Source organism: Mytilus trossulus, chromosome 9, assembly GCF_036588685.1.
Source record: "Mytilus trossulus isolate FHL-02 chromosome 9, PNRI_Mtr1.1.1.hap1, whole genome shotgun sequence".
In the NCBI taxonomy this organism is placed as follows: Eukaryota; Metazoa; Mollusca; class Bivalvia; order Mytilida; family Mytilidae; genus Mytilus; species Mytilus trossulus.
The window spans coordinates 40,510,029-40,529,188 of record NC_086381.1 but is presented as its reverse complement, the minus strand read 5'-3'; the positions used below and the strand labels follow the sequence as shown (position 1 = coordinate 40,529,188).

Sequence of the window (19,160 nt, the reverse complement as noted above, 5' to 3'; positions counted from 1 at the left end):
GGAGTGGAAGTAGAGTACTTGTACAGAAGCTTTTAAGTAATGGAGCAAAAGAGAACAAAGCAACTGAAAATGGATGGACCGCGCTTATGTCGGCTTGCAACCTTGGTTATAAAACAATGACTGATTTGCTTATACTGCATGGCGCAAAAAAAATTGTACTACCAACAATGGCTGGACCCCATTAATGTTTGCATGTGGTAGTGGTAATGCTTCGTTAGTACTATCACTCATAAGAAAAGGTGCCGATATATTTAAAGTTACTTCACATGGATGGTCTGCCCCTTTTATGGCTTGTGAGAAGGGGCATTACGACATTGTAACCTTACTTCTCCGCAAGAACTCAAATGCAAATCTGTCCGATAGAAAGGGATAAACACCGTTGATATTAGCATGCCGTACTGGTATTCTTAGACTTTGTTATTACTTGATTGAGAACCGAGCAATTATAAACCTTTCGACAAAGAATGCATCATTTTATCCCATAATTGCTGCCTGTGAGTACGGATATATTGCAATTATGGATGCATTTATAGTTCAAGGAGCCAATATTGAAGTGACAAATAACGAAGGATGAACACCTTTGATGTTTGGTTGCCAATATGGACATATTCACATTGTAAAACAACTTATCAGTGAATCGGTGAAGATTAATACTGCAAATAACCGCGGATAATGTGTACTAAGTTTCAAGTTGATGTAACTTTAACTTCATCAAAAACTACCTTGACCAAAAACTTTAACCTGAACTTCGCACTATAATTTTCTATGTTCAGTGGACCATGAAATTGGGGTCAAAACTATGATTTGGCATTAAAATTAGAAAGATCATATCATTGGGAACATGTGTACGAAGTTTCATGAGATTGGACTTCAACTTCTTCAAAAACTACCTTGACCAACATTTTAACCTGAAGCGAACGGACGCACAGACGGACGCACAGACGGACGAACGAACGGAGGCACAGACCAGAAAACATAATGCCCCTCTACTATCGTAGGTGGGGCATAAAAATGAAAAGGACAAACAGACAAACAATAGCACACATGACACAACATAGAAAATTAAAGAATTAACAGCACGAACCCCACCAACCAAAAACTAGGTGTGATCTCAAGTGCTTCGGAAGGTTAACAGAATCTGCTCCACATGTGGCACACATCGTGTTGCTTATGAGATAACAAATCCGGTAAATAGTCTAATTCGGTAGGTCATATTCATGAAAGGGAAGGGGATTGTAGTTACAACGTAAGGAACGTATTCGATATCATTTGTGAAACGGTTATTCCATAACGGTCAACCAACTCTTGATGGCGTCCGTAAAATTTACGAAGAGATGATTTCAACTTCACCATTTGAAATTTTTGATTTAATAAAGCTTCCTTGTGAGCAACAAGCCTCTATCAAGAAAATCATGATAGGAAATGCAAGAACAGGAATATCGTATCAATTGGGAGATGTATACACTGTATGCAAGTGTTGCTGGAATGTTGCTGCATAAAAATGGAAAGTTCACAATTGGAAAGCTGAAATCATATCTTTTGTCGTAAAGTTTTGTTTTCAATCGAACCTCATTGTCAATTGCTAGACGTCAGTCAAGATATATGATATTTAATGAAAGAACATCCTCTTCATCTTTTCAATAAGCTTTGAATTTTTGACTCGAGAATCACTTTAGAGACATTGATTGTAGAACAGTTACTGCGCATTTGGTGCAGAAAAAATAGTACCGTTTGTGTTAATATTATGAATATGTGAACATGATATATTTTATTCAGTTTTATGTTGAAATGAACCGAAAATCGGTTTTAAGGTTTAATGTCACAAGTCGGAAGTTTTAAATTGTTAAAATGTGAGTACAAGGTGTGCATAGTTTATTTATGGTAATATAGAACTTCTGGTTGCCGTTTTGATAAATTACAATGACATTTGTATATACAATAATGACTACATATAAAAATAAAGGTATACGAAAACAAGTAGATATGGTATAATGGCGAATGAAACAAATCACATACCGTAAAGTGGACTATAAAGGACCACTTAAAATCGTATAAAAAATTCAAACATGAAAACTGACTTATTTTTAACAATACAATTTACGCAAACAGATATGAGCAAATTATAATGTTGATGAAATCATGCAACTTAATGTTTGGATCCAATTAAATTAAGCTTCAGGTTATCTAAAACACTGTTTTTGCTGTCCTCTGTATACAAATATTCCTCCTGATATTCGTGACATACAGGCTTCCATGTAGTACTTGGTCTTAAGGATGATTTGATTTTCTGCAAACGAGATACTAGAACATAAACATAGAATATACATGGGAATTATGTTTGGAATTATTTTTTAATCCATTTAAACTTATAGCTATAAGCATGCATATGGTCAGTCGCAAACGATCCAGACGACTGGTTTTCATAAACTTTAATGATCATGCTGTTCGTGTCTTCTTTTATACAAAAATCACATCAATTGCAGCTTACACTATCAATCATAAAAACATGTTGCAGGTTTTTCAGTATTAACGACCTGACGTCCTAAACCACATTACTGCAACTGTTATAAATCGAAGGGCCAAATGATTACCGGAGACCTAAATTTCATCATTAACACTTCTCTGACAACTATTTTATGTTTTTCGAAAATCTTAAGTATAGTGACTCTAAATCCATCAATTGTTTACACCAGAGGGACGAAAGATACCAGAGGGACAGTCATACTCATGAACTGAAAACACAACCACAAAAGAAAAAGACAAACATACAAACAAAATTACACAAAATAGAAAACTAAAGACTAAGCAACACGAACCCCATCAAAACACTGGGGGTGATTTACGATGCTCTTACAGGGTAAGCAGATCCTGTTCCACAACCATACCATATTTTCTATATTTTATCTTATAAAAGACACTGTGATGTAAGCATATTTTGTTCTAAAGCTATTATTTAAAAAAAGTCTTGATGGAAAACGTGTTTTGTGTAGAGGAATAGTTTTTTTGACAAAAAGTCGGCATTCCCAATGGAATCATCGGTTTCACTTGCTAATTGGTTACTTTATTCAAATGGGAGTATGTTTATCTATCCCTTAACTTCACGGTCCATTAAATTGTTCAAATTGTGGTGACTATGTTGAACGCCACTTACCCGTTATACCTGGAATAAAGTATAACACAGATACGGGGATTGAATCGGTTCTTGACTTACATTCAAAACTTCAAAAATGAGGACGTTGGAGAACAAATTGTAAGGCAAACTAGATTATTTCAGCTATTAAAATATGGACTTTTATCCATCTGTAGCAACAACACTCCAGCAACGCTTGCATATGAAGTATATATTTCACAGTTGAAACGATATTTCAGATCTTGTAATACAAGTTGTACTTTTATCCTTATTTCCTCAAAGGGGGTCACTGTTCAAAATAGAGCTTTAAAAACTAAGTGGTGAAATTGAAATCATTCCTTTGAACTCATGTTTTATGAACGCAATCACAAGTTTGTTGACCTATTTTTTTCTGATATGTAAATATTTGTATAGAATTGGCGAACAACGTCTTAAATTTGTCTTCCAATCAATAGTTCTCCAATGATTTTTTTTACCTATAATGTGATATTAGATATAAAAATAAGAAGATGGTGCATAATTAACAAAGAGGAAACTATCAAAAAGAGACCAAAATGACACAGACACAGATAATTTAAAACAACTTTAGGTCACCGTATGGCCTTAACGACTTTTGGTAATGCGCTTTGGCTATGCACTGTGTATAAACATGCCTTCAAATTGGGGTTTCCTTATTGACATAGTTGTTTGTTTTATAGGGAGCAAGGTTATAACATGTTAATGGAAATATTGACTGCTGTATGCAAATATTTATGATATTTTTACAATGTTTTTATAATGTCTGCTTGTTTTTCTCCCACACATTGTTGTTAATATAATGCAAATAAATGCAAATATCATAAAAGTGATAGGCATAGCTAGCTAAAAAACTGGTTTAATCCACCTTTTTCCTACATTAGGAAACTCATGAACCAAGCCAGGAATGCGACAGTTGTTTATCGGTTCCTTTAATGTGTTTTGTTTTTTTAATTTAAGCCGTTTGATAGGGAATTTCATTTTCTAATTTTTCATTGAGTTCGACTTTCAACCAGTTTGTTACCTATTTGGAACATAAAATACATTCACATTTGTTTAAAACGCCATCATGTTAGTATTATTTTGACGTTTTTTTTTGGTTTATTTTTTTCCACCTAGAAGACCATTTTGAATGATATATACCATAAAATCTTAATCAATGACCCAATTATTATGTTTTTTTTATTTTATAACATCACAAATATCTGAATCAACAACATGAAGTGTCATAAAGAAAATCTATGGAAATTGAATTTATTTGATGATTTAAAAACATACTTAATACTTATGCCAATTATATGTTTGTTCTTTCTATAGGGGAAAATTCAGTTAAAATCTCCCTCTGACTTTAATACTAATCTATGTATGGAATTAATTTATTACCTGATTTACCTTTAGAAATTGGAAACTTTCATATAACATTCTTGAAAGTGCAAATGTAGCCCTATCTTTTGCAACAATAAAAACATAGGGTCATGCGGCATTTTAGGGCATTAACATGGCGTTGTTTACAAACAATGTAGATTCGCATTGAATTCATATTTACTTTGCAACCCTGTATTAAAAACAAATTTAGTACATTCCGCATTTTTTTTTTGTTTTTTTTTTAACTCTAGTCTTGATCCAAATATTATCTAACAATCAGAAGAGCATATGACTTCATAAATGGGCGGTCCCCGATGGCGTATATTTATTTAATGAATTTACCCCTGAAGAAAAGTTCACCCCTTTTGAAAGAATACACTCAGTTATATGTCAGATAATAAAAAGAGATAAATGCTTTGTTTTTTTAGATTGGTAGTTATAATTCATCGAGATAAAACGGTACTCAAAATAAAAAAAAAATGGAACAGATCCAATTTGTTGTAAAACTTAATTGCAGTATTAATAAATATCACCTCTTTTATTGACTGTCCCTCAGCATTCTTTACTGCTATAAAAGCAAATACGAATATAGGTACTATTGGTGTCACAGATATAATAGTTCCAAATGCTACAGCAGATTCTGGGTAAGTATAAGATCCATATGTTGGAGGTCTATAAGCTACGAAACTCGATACAATTAATCCCTGTAAATATATCAGATAGTCTCAATAGAAAGTAAAATTAGTGTTCTGACATGTACCCTCATAATAGCTAGGCAATTTGTGATCCTGACAGAAAATAAGGATCATTAATATTTCGGAACCGAAACTATATATATAAATTCGAAATAAGACACGAGATTAAATGCAATATCAAAATCTATCTTCAAATTCAATATTAGAAACTAAATATCCGGCTTATTATAATGGCGCGATAGCCAATACCATATCTGTTATCAAATTTCCCCACAAAGTTGTTTTAGTTGTCAAGTCATATTTAGAGCGAGATCTTGTTTATCTTATTTCATTGACAAGTAATATTATTAAGTTTGAATGCATTTCGTAGATGGTTTTTTTTCTTTTCTTTTTGGATATCTGATTACCTTATTTTAGTTCAATATATGAACCAACTAATAGCTGCAGTTGAAATTGAAAAAAATGTGTTATGTTTTCCTCATGAAAAGTGAATGATGTTTTAAATACCACTGTTCTTTTTAACAAAAAAAATTAAATAAATTTTAAACTTACAAGTAAAATTATAGGTGTAATAAATCCGATGCATATTCGAAAAAAGGCGGGAACTTTTCTACCAATCATTAGATATACATCGTTTGAAAATCGATCTGCACCTAGGCAAGAGTCAGGTTCAATAAATAAAGAATCATAGCAATAACATAAACCAAAGTACATATTAAACATCTATACGTCTAGTCGGAGTTGATATAATCAAAGGATCCAATGAATGGATTTCAAAGGCAGGAGCCTGTAATTCATTGGTTGTCGTTTGTTGCTGTGTTATAGATTTGTTTATTGTTTCAGTTTTCTAACATTCATTAGGCCTTAGCTTTCTCGTTTCAATTGTGTTACATTTGTGATTTCGGGGACTTTTATAGCTGACTATGCGAGATGGACTTTGCTCATTGTTAAAGGCCATACGATGACCCATAGTTGTTAATCGGCTCATTAGCAACCATACCACGTCTTACTTTTGATTGTGACAATACATAAAAAATAACATAAATCTACCAATAGTAAAAGTATATGCAAGATTTTTCGATTAATTACACACATGGAAAAATTACTTACTAAGAAATATTCACATAGGATTTTGATATCTTCTAACCTATGCTTATACGTATGTCAGCAAAAAGTATAGACTAAGGCAATTCGATAGAAATAATGAACATTTTAGATTACTATACCATTAATCACCGATGTATAGACAACCCGAGTCTGGCGTACCAAATTATAAGCCTGGTACCTTTGAAAACTATTATAGAAAGGCAGTTTGAAATGAGAATAAAACAACATCTAATCTTTCAGATTTCATTTTACCATAAATCCATCCGAAGATGATACACTCTATGAATCCAAATATTGGAAGTGAAAATGCCGCAACATACCAGTCAACAAGTTGAAATATGTATATACCTCCCTAAAATAAAAATACATACGTAAGTATATTTTTGTGTAATTTACCGTAGAAGATAACTGAAACAATGTGATGGGAAACAGACGCAAAGTCTTATTTTCTTGTCAAAATGAAAATGAAATATCTGAACAATTTATCACAAGGTTTTTGATTGTTACAAATGTATTAGTAAGCAGAACAGACAGTTTGTTAGTGGAACAATAACTGAAATATGAAATAAATCTATAATTTGAAGTTGTTATGTACATCTTCGGAAGAAATTACATGGTTGTAAGCTTACACTGATTGTTGTTCTGCTTATATAAAAGTAGCTAAAAGTTTATGTTTGTTGCAGATGTCATTTTTCGGAAAATAGAGTCCATTGGAATGTTAGTGAATTCGTGATTTCCTTTCCCAGAATTTACATTTAATGTATACGTCATACATTATGATATCATTAACAGCCTTATCAGTCTTGACAAAAACAGATTCATTCGCGAGCTATTTTAGCTAATGTTTGATCCGAGATATAGAGCTATTGTAGTTGTTGTAAGGAGTAAAATGTTCATAAATTTTTTTTAAGATAGAATATCAACTACATTGTATGTTCATTACTGAGATTTAAACATTCTCAGGATTTTTGTCAGCTTTTTCTCGCTTTATTCATTTCGTTATGCTGTATACTTTAGAACAGTACTATATGTGTGATATTTTGCTGTTGGGTGTCGTCTCGATGTGTATGCTCTCAATTTTGTGAAGTTTATGTGTACACTTACTTGAGTACAGAAAATAATTCCAAGAAGAAAACTGAACGCACAAAAGGCTATTGTGAATAATATTCGCCGGCGTCGTAATGATTGGAAACTGTCGGTAAATACAACCACAATAGATTCACACACAGCAAACTGCAAAATATGTGTTTGAAAAGTTTGCATCTTAGTCTTGATGTATAGCAATTTTAATGTAAATAACCTTAACAAAATTGCTATAATGTAATACGCAAAGAAATTGTACACTGGGTAAAGAAGATAAATTTTTGAGACAAGAATTTAAAGCGCGACATTACTGACATTTTGTATTTATTTGTTCAGTCTACGTAATAAACATAAAGTGTCTTGACTGACTCACGCAGTGCTGTGTGCTACTTAATTATGCAGTTTATGTTATAATCATGATTTGGTCTCCTGTGGAGATTTATATTATTGGCAATCATACCTCATTTACTTGTTTCATATGAACTTTCTTGTTTAACAGACTGCAAGAGCTGTCAACTCATATTGTTACGCAAGTAATGGCTTTTTTGTTGAAAAAGTTAGTTACTACAAAAAAGGAAAACCACAAAAATATTGAACTCTGATGGAAATTCGAAACAGAAAGTCCCTAATCAAATGGTAAAGTTAAAAGCGCAAACGCATCAAACGAACTTATAACAACTGTCATATTCCTGATTTGGTATATATGTATAAAATTGTGGATTAAACCTTATTTTATATCAAGCTAAAGCATCCGACTTGTATGACAGTTGCACCAAATTCAAATATAGGTAAACATTTCCAAAAATAGGGGTACAGCAGTAACCTTGTGTTTTATTGTTGATTACAAAAATTACAAAACAATTGTGACAAAAGACAATAGTGTTCAAACCGTACATCCTAAGCGTGTCAAAAATTGTTGTATGGGCGTTCTATGTCATTTTATAATGATTCGAAAACGCAAAACTAACTTTTGTACTATAGGTTATACTCCTATAATTTCTACTGTGTAACATATATTTTCATCAAATAATGTTCTTCGATGTTTTCGTTTTCTTCAGCTATATACAATGTATCATTTCAATCATGAATAAACAGTAATGTGTGAATTAGATTTATGTTTAATGCAGCTTAAATTACTGATGTATTGGTAATATTACGTTAATGAATATTTATTTTCTTCTCTTTAGAATGTCACGAAACAAATTAAGCAATTGAAAACAAATATACACACGAGCTTATAAATTTACTCACCTGACTATCAAGACCAACAGTTAACAACATCACAAAGAATAAACACGACCACACATTTTGTCCTGGTAGATTAGCAAGGGCTTCCGGGTAGGCTATAAAACCTAATCCTGGACCTGTGATGCAGAACAAATATAAATGTTCATAATATGTAATAATGATTTCTGAAGGGTACAATCTGTTTGTATTTCTAAAATTAAGAATAGAAATAGAGAATGTGTCAAAGAGACAACAAATCTATTATAAATAACTCTAACAATCTGTTTAATTTCATTCACTTCAATCTCACGTGAAATTCACGTGAATTTCACCTCAAACGTGCTTATACGTGAAACTCACATGAAATCAGTTTATGTGAGTTTCAAATGAATCTCATGCGAAATTCACGTGAATTTCACATGAAAATAACATGATTTTTTTTTACGTGAAATTCACATGAATTTTTAAAATAAAGTAATTCAAACAAAATCTAATTTTTCTAATCTAATTAAAATCACGAAAAATACCAATATAATTTTTGGAAAAGTTCACGTGAAATTCATGAGATTTTTTTTACGTGAGAATCGTGAGAATCTCAATTCAAATGAAAATTTTGACGTGAGTTTCATGTTTAAGTTCGTTTCAGGTGAATCTCACGTGATTTTTTCCCCGTGAATTTTATATGAGATTTATGTGAAATTCACGTAGGCAAATTTTGCCTGTGTACTACTTGGTCAAACGTCTCTTTTGCTTTTCAAAGGTTATTTTTGTCTTTTTCTTCTCTTTTGTCGTATGTGTGAAATTGAATATGTCCATTATTCAATTTACATGATGCAACTATAAGGTATTAAAAATATTACACAAAAAATCTTCTCTCGTTCAATTATATTCCTTATTTGCTTATCACTTCTTTTCTAGTTTATTTTCAAGCTGTTGATTTCAAAACATAATTTGAAACGTACATTGACTTATTCATGCATAACATAGTTATTACCAGATTTAACTATTTGATCTATGGGTAATGACAACTTTGCCGCCATAAATCCAAGAACTGTAAAAATAACCAGTCCAGAATGAATACTGGTACCCTCGCCTATAAATGTTAACATAATTGAATCTCTGAAAATACAACAAAATATATATAATGGAAACTTCAGAAACTGTTTTAATGAAATTTTCAGTGATAAATCATATTTATTACATTCTTAATATTTTGAAGTAAGGGAACTTTGTCAATCGTCTACAGCTCAGATTTTTTATTTTGGAGTTGATGAAAGTTTTTGATTAAAGTTTTTACATCAAGCTGGCGAGCTTCACGCAATTTTGTTTCCTAGAACTATATGTTATTGTCTTCATGAAACACATCTGATATGTTAAATTGAGACGTTGTTTGTTTTCTTTTTTCTGCAAACAAATTGCTGATAATGACAAACCTTTAGTAGACTATAGCTAGTATTTGTTAAATAAATTACACTTATATATCCGAGGATTAGAGATGAATATTCAAAGTTGATATTTTGCTGATGGGTGCCGTCTAGATGTGTACGCTCCATAATTGTCTCCAATTGTGTGATGCTTTATATTTTAATTTGAATAATAATTAAACACTGCGTTCCGTGGGTGCAGTCACTAGCGAATCGTAATAGGAACTGCGCACCTCTCTTGATCACCAGGATTTTAGTTTATATGTTATTCAATACATTAAAATAAATTGATTTGTTTTGGTGCATGTGACACTTACACGTTTTTGCAACATACCGTAATATATTGTTATCAAATTTGTTAAAACTGGCCATTGAGATGAGTGGTCCCCATCCTGGTCCTAGAGAGTAAAATACTTGCAGTGCAGCTTCTAACCACACCTGAAATGAGTTTTTACAATGTGACTAAAAGGAAAAGTGACTTATACTAATCACGCATCAATCTAACAACATAGTCAATCATATAAGTGACATTTGATACATTTGCTAATACATCAAATCGTATTAAAGTTGTTTAAATCCAGGGTTTGTTTGTCGTAGAGAATTATTCTGTAAACTCTTAAAATACAAAATAATAAAAACTTGCTTGTAACTTCAGCAGGTGCGAGAAATCTGGTCGCAGAAACATAATTACTCCGTCAACAGATCCGTCCAGAGTGAGTCCTCTTATAAGAATGATCGTCAAAATAACATATGGTAGAAGTGCCGTCACGTACACCACCTGTTAAGTAAAGTAAAAACTATATATTGCCGTTAGTTTTCTCTTTTGATGTTCAACATTTGTCTTTTTGGGGCAGTTTTAGATGACTGTGCGGTATTGGCTTTACTGGTTGTTGAAGGCTGTACGATAACCTAGTTTTTTAATTTCTGTGCCATTTGGTCTATCTGAATATTTGTCTCATTCGCAATCAACAACATCTCCCTATTATGTATGCAAACGATTCTCTTTCTAGTTTTATGTTGTCTATTCAACATAGCTGAATGCTTTATTGCTAGTCAGCCTAAATAACTATCGAATTAGTGGAAGGTATTTGTAGAAAAGTATATATAGCTGAAATAACCTCATGACAACTCATACTTGTTGTAAAACTGCACTGGTAATAAGAAATGAATGAATGAATAAACTTTCCTGCAGAACTTGCATATGTCTATATCTTCAAGTTGATACGAAACACTCAAGCTTCGATTTTAACTCATGATTTTTATGAAAGATAGTTGCTGCTATCAAACCATGAGTTCCGTAAAGTGAATTATTGATACAGGGTTTCTCTTTATAGAAAGATATTAAACTTAGAGATCAAAGGGGTGAAGTAGAAATCATCATTCGGAATATTAGATACATAAGAGTACACTAGTCGTATCATGCAGAAATATTTAATGTGAAATGGCGCATATCTTCAAAACTGTGATCGCCAGTATAAGCAGGTTATGTCAGAAACAAGCATTACGCACACATAATAGTTATCAGAGGTACCAGGATTATAATTTAGTACGCCAGACGCGTACAACTATCAAACATCTTTGTTTATAACCAGTGAACTTATACCTTGCTGGTGATCAGACAATGCGTTGATACATTTAAAATGATACATCATGTGTAAAAATTCCATTAGACAGAATTTCGAAAATTTTCTTAAGCAAATGATGCAACCCCTTTTTGTACATATTTAGGTTTGAATGTTAAACTTATATTAGTATTGGTCCTTAGCGCTTTTCGTGACATAAATCATAAACACATGAATCAAGTTATACATTGTTTATACATATGTATTGATACAAAGCTAACCTATTGTCATGTTGTATTTGTTTTGTAAATTCTTCAATGAAACAAGCTTACCTTCCCAACAGATTTGACACCCTTTATTATACATAGTCCGACAATCATCCAGGCACCGAACAATGCAAGTAATATGCGCCAGTTGATCTGACCAAGCTCGCCAACTCCAGAAGACATCTGAAGGACATTTTGCCTTCAATGAGGAAATTTTATTTAGTATTTCATCTTCACAATCAATACAAAAAGTAAAATCACAAAAATACTGAACTCGAGGAAAATCCAAATCGGAAAGTCCCTTATCAAACGGAAAAATCAAAAACTAAAACACATCAAACAAATGGATACCAAACAACAATGCCAGTTTTGGTGTATACTTGATATGCTATGAGCATTGATTAATAATACATACGACAGAAGTTTTACCCATTTTCAAAGCTCTCATAAAGCCATATATTAAAAACTTACCAATGACTATAATTTAGTACGCCAGATGCGTACCTCGTCTACATAAGACTCATCAGTGAAGCTCATATCAAAATATTTATAAAGCCCAACAAGTCGTAGTTGAAGAGCATTGAGGAGCCAAAATTCCATAAAGTTGTGCCAAATACGGCTAAGGTAATATATGCCTGGGATAAGAAAATCCTTATTTGTTTTTAAACATCTCTTGACTTGTCAATAGAGTTTTTTTTAAATTCAAAGTTTTGTAAACAGGAAATTTATAAAAATGACCACATTATTGATATTAAAAAAACTCACTACCAACAACATGATTTAGAGTTTACCATTTATTATTTTTAAATATAAGAAAAAATTATCTTATCATGTAAAAAAATATATTGATTTTAAACGGTACTACCTAATTAATAATAATCGGAGCCACCAGCAACCATCTGAACAATTTTGGCAATCTCAATTGTCTTTAAAAACAACGAAATGAAAAATCTACTTTGTAAACTACCATTACTTGTATAATGTTTATCTTCTTTTATGAGACATCCTGTGTCATTTCACCTTAAAAAGAAGTAGCACTCCCAGAGCCATTTGTTACTATGACTTTATCCTTATTGTACAGACATACCAGAACATTTATGTATTCTGTATTCAATTCTGAAGCGTTATTTTAATGTACACGCCATTTAATGCAATCCGAAACATCGCCATTTAAAGAAAAAAATTTTTTTTTTGCAGTCTCTCTACAAAATATTTGGCGACTTGGTTATTTTTGAATGGATTTAAATCTGCCTTGTGGTAATCATGCTTATCAAATTGCCATACTTCTTTATAAATCAATGTATAGTACTATAAATGATCAAACAAAAGTAACATAATCAAACTACTTCAAATATACATACTGCCAAAAATCTTCTTGAGCAGTTATCCAGGAAGAAGTTTCGTTTAAAATTGTTTGATTTGACATTTTAGTCAGCAATTTGGTGTGGTTATTCAACGAACCACTGTCTTTCACGCAATGAAGGCTATTCCAATCATTATCACATACTGTCCATGGCAAAGGGGTGATAAATGAGTTACCGATGTAATATAGTGTCCATGCAATTATCATGTTGTAGTATATATTGATGACAAACAAAGGTATCGCCATTCCATATCCAACCCCTGTAAAATTTAATGATCCTGTGTAGATAATTACTAAAAAAATAATAACTGGTAAAACGACATTCTAAATTAAAAAAAAACTAGAGGCTCTTAATAGCCTGTGTTGTTCACCTTGGTCTATATGCATATCAAACAAAGAAAACAGATCGTCGGAAGGATTCATGATAAAATTGTGTTTTGATGATGGTGATGTGTTTGGAGATCTTGCTATACTGAATATTCTTGCTACTTACAATTTTGTCTACCTATAATGAACTTAGTTCTAGAGGAAAATACTTTGTGAAAACTAATGAAAATTATAAAAAATTGAATATAAAGGGCAAATACTCCTTAAAAGGTCGATTGACTATTTTGGTCATGTTGACTTATTTGTAGATCTTACTTTGCTGAAAATTATTGCAGTTTATAGTTTATATTTATCTATAATAATATTCAAGGTAATAACCAAAAACAGCAAAATATCCTTAAATTACGAATTCAGGGGCAGCAACCCAACATCTGTTTGTCCGATTTACTTGAAAATTTCAGGGCAGATAGATTTTCCCTGATTAACAATTTTATATCACCAGCCCAGTAGTCAACACTTCGGTGTTGACATGAATATCAATAATGTGGTCATTTTTATAAATTTCCTGTTTACAAAACTTTGAATTTTTCGAAAACTAAAGGTTTTCTTATTCCAGGCATATATTACCTTAGCCGTATTTGGCACAACTTTTTGGAATTTTTGATCCTCAAATGCTCTTCAACTTTGTACTTATTTGGCTTTATAAATATTTTGATATGAGCGTCACTGATGAGTCTTATGTAGACGAAACGCGCGTCTGGCGTACTAAATTATAATCCTGGTACCTTTGATAACTAATTATCCCATGTCAGATTTTCTCTAAAGGCTTTGGTTTCAGAGTAATAAGCTAAAATCTATATTTTACCCCTATGTTCTATTTTTAGCCATGGCGGCCATCTTGGTTGGTTGGCCGGGTCACGCTACACAATTTTTAAACTAGAGTTCATTAAAATACATTATGAAATATTTTACCATGCACGTAAAGTATTACCTTTAAAAAGAGGACAGACATCCCACACATGTAATATGCCTTTCCCACTGAATTGTCCTATGGCAGTCTCCAAAAAAAATAATGGCAGTCCACAAAATACCAAGAAAAATACGAATGGTATCAAGAAGGCACCTGTAGAGAAGGAAAGATATAAACTGTGAATCATTATTGTCATATGTGTTACCATTCTATATAAACAATGGTATTACAATTATTTTCATTGAAAATATGAAAAAGATAATGGAATAAAATCTAGATATTTGTGACCGGGAATAGGTAGTTCAGGTAGTTCACAATACGCTTTTTATTATAGCTTTTGTGACGTAGACAAATAAAACACAAAACTCATATGAGACTTTGGAAATCCATTGAACACTCTCCATTCAAATAGAGTACACATTGGATATAATATTTCAAATATAATATGGACAATGCAGTTTCCTTCAAACATTAATTAAACAGTTTTGTTTGTTTAACACTGATCTTTAGGTTTTCTATTCGAATTGCTCTATCTGTCATGGCGACATATTAGTTTTGTTTGAAACATATTTGTCACCAGAATGATTCATTAAATATGAAATGAAAGGATGGGCCACACACATCCAGGAAGAAAATTAACTTTTAACAATACATGACTATAAATCCTAAAGACATAGATATTATATAAAACCCCGAGAATATATCAAGATGCTCTGAAACCATCGAGTAGCAGCTCGTGAAAATAAGGCTCTTCCATTTTGTTTGACATTAATAAAGTAATATTTTTCTATTAATTAATTGTTTTCGTCTTCCAATGGTTCATATGGGTTATCTCTTTTCTATTATTTTCCGTAGTTAACTAGAAAGCCGAGACGAAACGAAGGAGTAACTCAACCTTACATTTTTATAATCAATATTATGAGAAAATTTGAGACAAATGCAGTTGGTTTTATCTAAAATGAAAATTGGATCTTAAATACAGTAATTCTTGTTATCAAAATATCTGTAAAATTCGTCATAAAAAAATACCAAGACTAGACACAGACAATAACAGAAAAGTATAAACATAGATTAACAAATGACCGAATAATTTCATAGCCAGACGAACATTACAAACGCTGATCTAATTTCGGGACTATTACAGTATGATAATTCGACAACGCGAAAAACGTTGATATTTTAACATAAAATTGCAGAACGCTATTTTGCTCTTCATTGTTATAGTTTTGATAGAACAGTTTTTAAAAAATGAATTGAAGATATATAAAAAAAAATTACACTTATAACAATCCAGTGATATTTTTCTTTTTAGTCACTTTGTTATTGTTAACTTGTTTAATTACATGGGTACATTCGAACTTACTATAAGTAACGAATATGTAAAAACAAGTTCTACTATCTCTTTGTAAATAAATATATTATCAAAAAACAGTGTAACCTACCACCTCCATTTCTCATACAGATATAAGGAAAACGCCAGAGATTTCCCAAACCAACCGTATATCCAATCAGTGATAACAAGTATTCGACCTTTCGATTCCATTGTCCCCTTTCATTATTTCTTTCACTTGAAGAAGAACTATTAGTTGTTTTATCCATTGCTACTGAAAAAAAGTCAACAAAATAGTATAAATAAAAACTAGATATGTTTAATATCTAACATGCTTTGTAAATGTAGTTCACTATTTGTTTTCCTCAAATTGTATTGTTTTATCTCATTTGGTTATACTTATACCTGTTATTAGTTGTTCATATTATCTGTTTGGTTCTAATTTTTACAAAGATACTATTCAACTGTTTATATATTTAACTATATTAAGTTTCTTCTACTTTGTCTACTTCTCCCATTATTGTTGTTTATTTTTACGCATTACTTAAAGTCGCAGGTGTTGTAGGTATGAGCTTTGTCTCAATGTTTTTGGGCTGGAATTACCATTATACTTTTGTTATTGTCAAGTGCATTAAACAAGTTTTTTTGTAGTAAATTAATACACTATATCTCCTGATTATGCTTGAACAGAAATAAATCATCAAGCTGTCAAGATTAAAAGATTGAAAGGCACATGCTTGTTTAATCTACAAAAGACGTATCAGTGATGCCAGAATAAAAAAGATAAAATGGCAAACAAAAGTACAATTTCAAAGAGCATTGAAGACCAAAAAAGTCGGGAAGCTCTAAAACCGTTGATGCGCCATACTACAAAAATGTCTTCAAAGTGGCATAAGACTCATCATGGTTCGAGCTTCACTGATGAGTCTTTTGTAGACGAAACGTACATTATTTTATGTTTGGTAACTATGATGAACGTAAACGTGTAGATAAGACTCAACAGGGATTCTGTGTGTCCCATTGATTTCTTATCTGGTTGAGAATAGATTTGAAACACGTTTGAATATAATTAAGTTGGTATATTTGTTCACGTCTGACAAATCTTATATATATATATATATATAGACTATTCGCTCCGATAAAAAGCAACACAGAATATGTCAAAACAGTATATCTTATATAGATATTGTTGTGTACTTTAACCCATTCTTTGGCATCATTGTTTCGTAATGATCGTCAACTTAAAAATATATATATAAATACAACAAATGCCAATCTTTAAGGGAAATCCAAATCGATAAATCCTTCATCAACTGACAAAATTAGAAATTCAAGTCATTAACCAAATGAATTCTAGTTTTAATGTATACTACACTGTTCTTTATTTCAAAAATTAAGGGCTTACATTATAGCATGTGATATGCTATTTTACTATTCAAAGGCCGATAATCTATGTCAATACAGAATTATAGGAGTTTGGAGTTCTAACAAAAAGTTTAAATGCTGAGTCTTTTATAGAAACGAAAAACCTATCACAGTGCAAAAATTGTCATTTTTTACCGATAAAATTAGTTGGATAAAATAAGGTATTGTTAAATTAAAATACATGTCATAGACATTTTTTAGAGTGAATTATCTTGCATGTGTCAGGAAATTATTGCAAACAGATAAAAAATAAGTTGAAGTGATATGTTTTCTTAGTGTGCCAACATTGAGGACAGTAGCAAAACGTCGATACTGCTATAAACATATAGTATTGACCGCTTTGGCTGATAATCAGTATAATAAAAAAAATTTAATTCGAATCTAGCGTCTAGCTGATATAAAAATTGAATTTAACACAAATACTTTTTATGAAAATTGATAATATTGAATGAATGAATGAATGAATATTTTATTTGCAAAAGCATATATGACATGCTATGGCAATACATAGTATATACATACTGTGATAAAAAAAAACTGGTAACAGAGAACAATACTATTATAGTAACATACATGTTGTAGCTAACTAATATTATCAGATCTAGCTTTCCATGTGCAATCTTCAAATAGTTACAGAGCTTTATTGTTAGAGATCTTGAATGAACTTTCAACAAACAAGATAGTTTAAAAATATGAGGCCATGAACAATAATAGCGTGGCAAAAACAACATTATAATTGCCCTATCTGCTTGACATACGAATACAAAATGGAATTCATTCTCAACACATTGCATATTACAACATACACAAAGACGCATTTCTCTTGGTATATCAGAGAAGCGACCAACTTCAACATTAAGTTTCAATGTACCATTTCGTAGTTGTGTAAGAATGTTAATATTATTAATGTAGCTAAAATAATTCTCAAGACAAAAATCAAACTTTATCAAACTTTATACTTCTATACACATTTAATTTCTCACAGTCACATATATCTGCTGACCTTAAATGTAGTAATTGATTAATGTATCCGTTTTGTATCAAAACACCGTCTTCTTGTACTAAAACAGCGTCTTCTTGTACTAAAACACCGTCTTGTACCAAAAGACCATCATCTACGTTGAATGAAAGTTTATGCTATTCGAATATATAAAATATTAACAATATAAACAGAAGTGGTGGTATGATTGCCAATGAGACTACTCGCCACAAGATACCAAATGACACAGAAATTAATAAATTCGTATATAGTCGAATTACAAGTCACACACTGTTAAGTGCTCTACAAAATAATGGAAGTAATATACATTTCTCGCATCGGCACCCTTTTCTGGATTCTTATGAATTCATTTCAATAATTTTGTTTTATAAATTTTTCAAGTTTTTATCGGTCTCTCCGAACAAAAATATTTTTTGTTTAATATCTTCTTTAATATATGTTTACTGCTAATTTATGGAAGTTAAATATACTCTGCTTGATATAAAAAAATATGTCTATTCATTTAAACATATATTAAGATATAGAAATAAGAAGATGTGGTTTGAATACCAATAAATCAACTCTTCACCAGGGACTTAATGAAATAGCAGTCTTGATCCAACCAATTTCAAGTCTAGTTCACTTGTAGAGTCGAAATTGAAAGCATGGTAAATAAATAATTTATTTATTACTGTCATTACAAAATCACATTAAATACCTATTGCGTGACCAGTATAAAAAAAATTGTCAACATAATTTGTCCATTTAAATTGTATGATAGGTATTGTGAGAGCTCATCAACAGGTGGTCATTTAACTACCCTACAACAAAATATTCACTAAAAGTTAAAATTTAAATTACTGATAGCTAGATTGCTTTCCTCATGTATCAT

At 31.4% G+C, this 19,160-nt stretch overlaps 1 protein-coding gene across 1 annotated transcript; it reads right to left on the bottom strand.

Moving 5' to 3' along the window:
* Positions 1 to 2,021: 2,021 nt before the first annotated feature.
* Positions 2,022 to 16,138, bottom strand: LOC134683896 (sodium- and chloride-dependent glycine transporter 1-like). Its single transcript, XM_063543204.1, has 13 exons — positions 15,977 to 16,138; positions 14,556 to 14,687; positions 13,236 to 13,497; positions 11,941 to 12,073; positions 10,690 to 10,824; positions 10,381 to 10,484; positions 9,617 to 9,741; positions 8,647 to 8,759; positions 7,417 to 7,545; positions 6,565 to 6,664; positions 5,758 to 5,858; positions 5,044 to 5,214; positions 2,022 to 2,287 (listed from the first exon to the last, which is right to left on the bottom strand). The coding sequence occupies exons 1-13, from the start codon at positions 16,131 to 16,133 to the stop codon at positions 2,147 to 2,149; spliced, it is 1,803 nt and encodes a 600-aa protein (XP_063399274.1). The 5' UTR covers positions 16,134 to 16,138; the 3' UTR covers positions 2,022 to 2,146.
* Positions 16,139 to 19,160: the final 3,022 nt, after the last annotated feature.

Excerpts from the sequence above, each read along its gene's own strand:
- LOC134683896 (XM_063543204.1), bottom strand. The coding sequence starts at position 16,133 with ATGGATAAAACAACTAATAGTTCTTCTTCAAGTGAAAGAAATAATGAA. Across the intron at positions 12,074-13,235 it reads GCTCAAGAAGATTTTTGGCA|GCAAAATGTCCTTCAGATGT; the intron begins GTATGTATATTT and ends TCCTCATTGAAG. Across the intron at positions 10,825-11,940 it reads GTGTCAAATCTGTTGGGAAG|GTGGTGTACGTGACGGCACT; the intron begins GTAAGCTTGTTT and ends TTTACTTAACAG.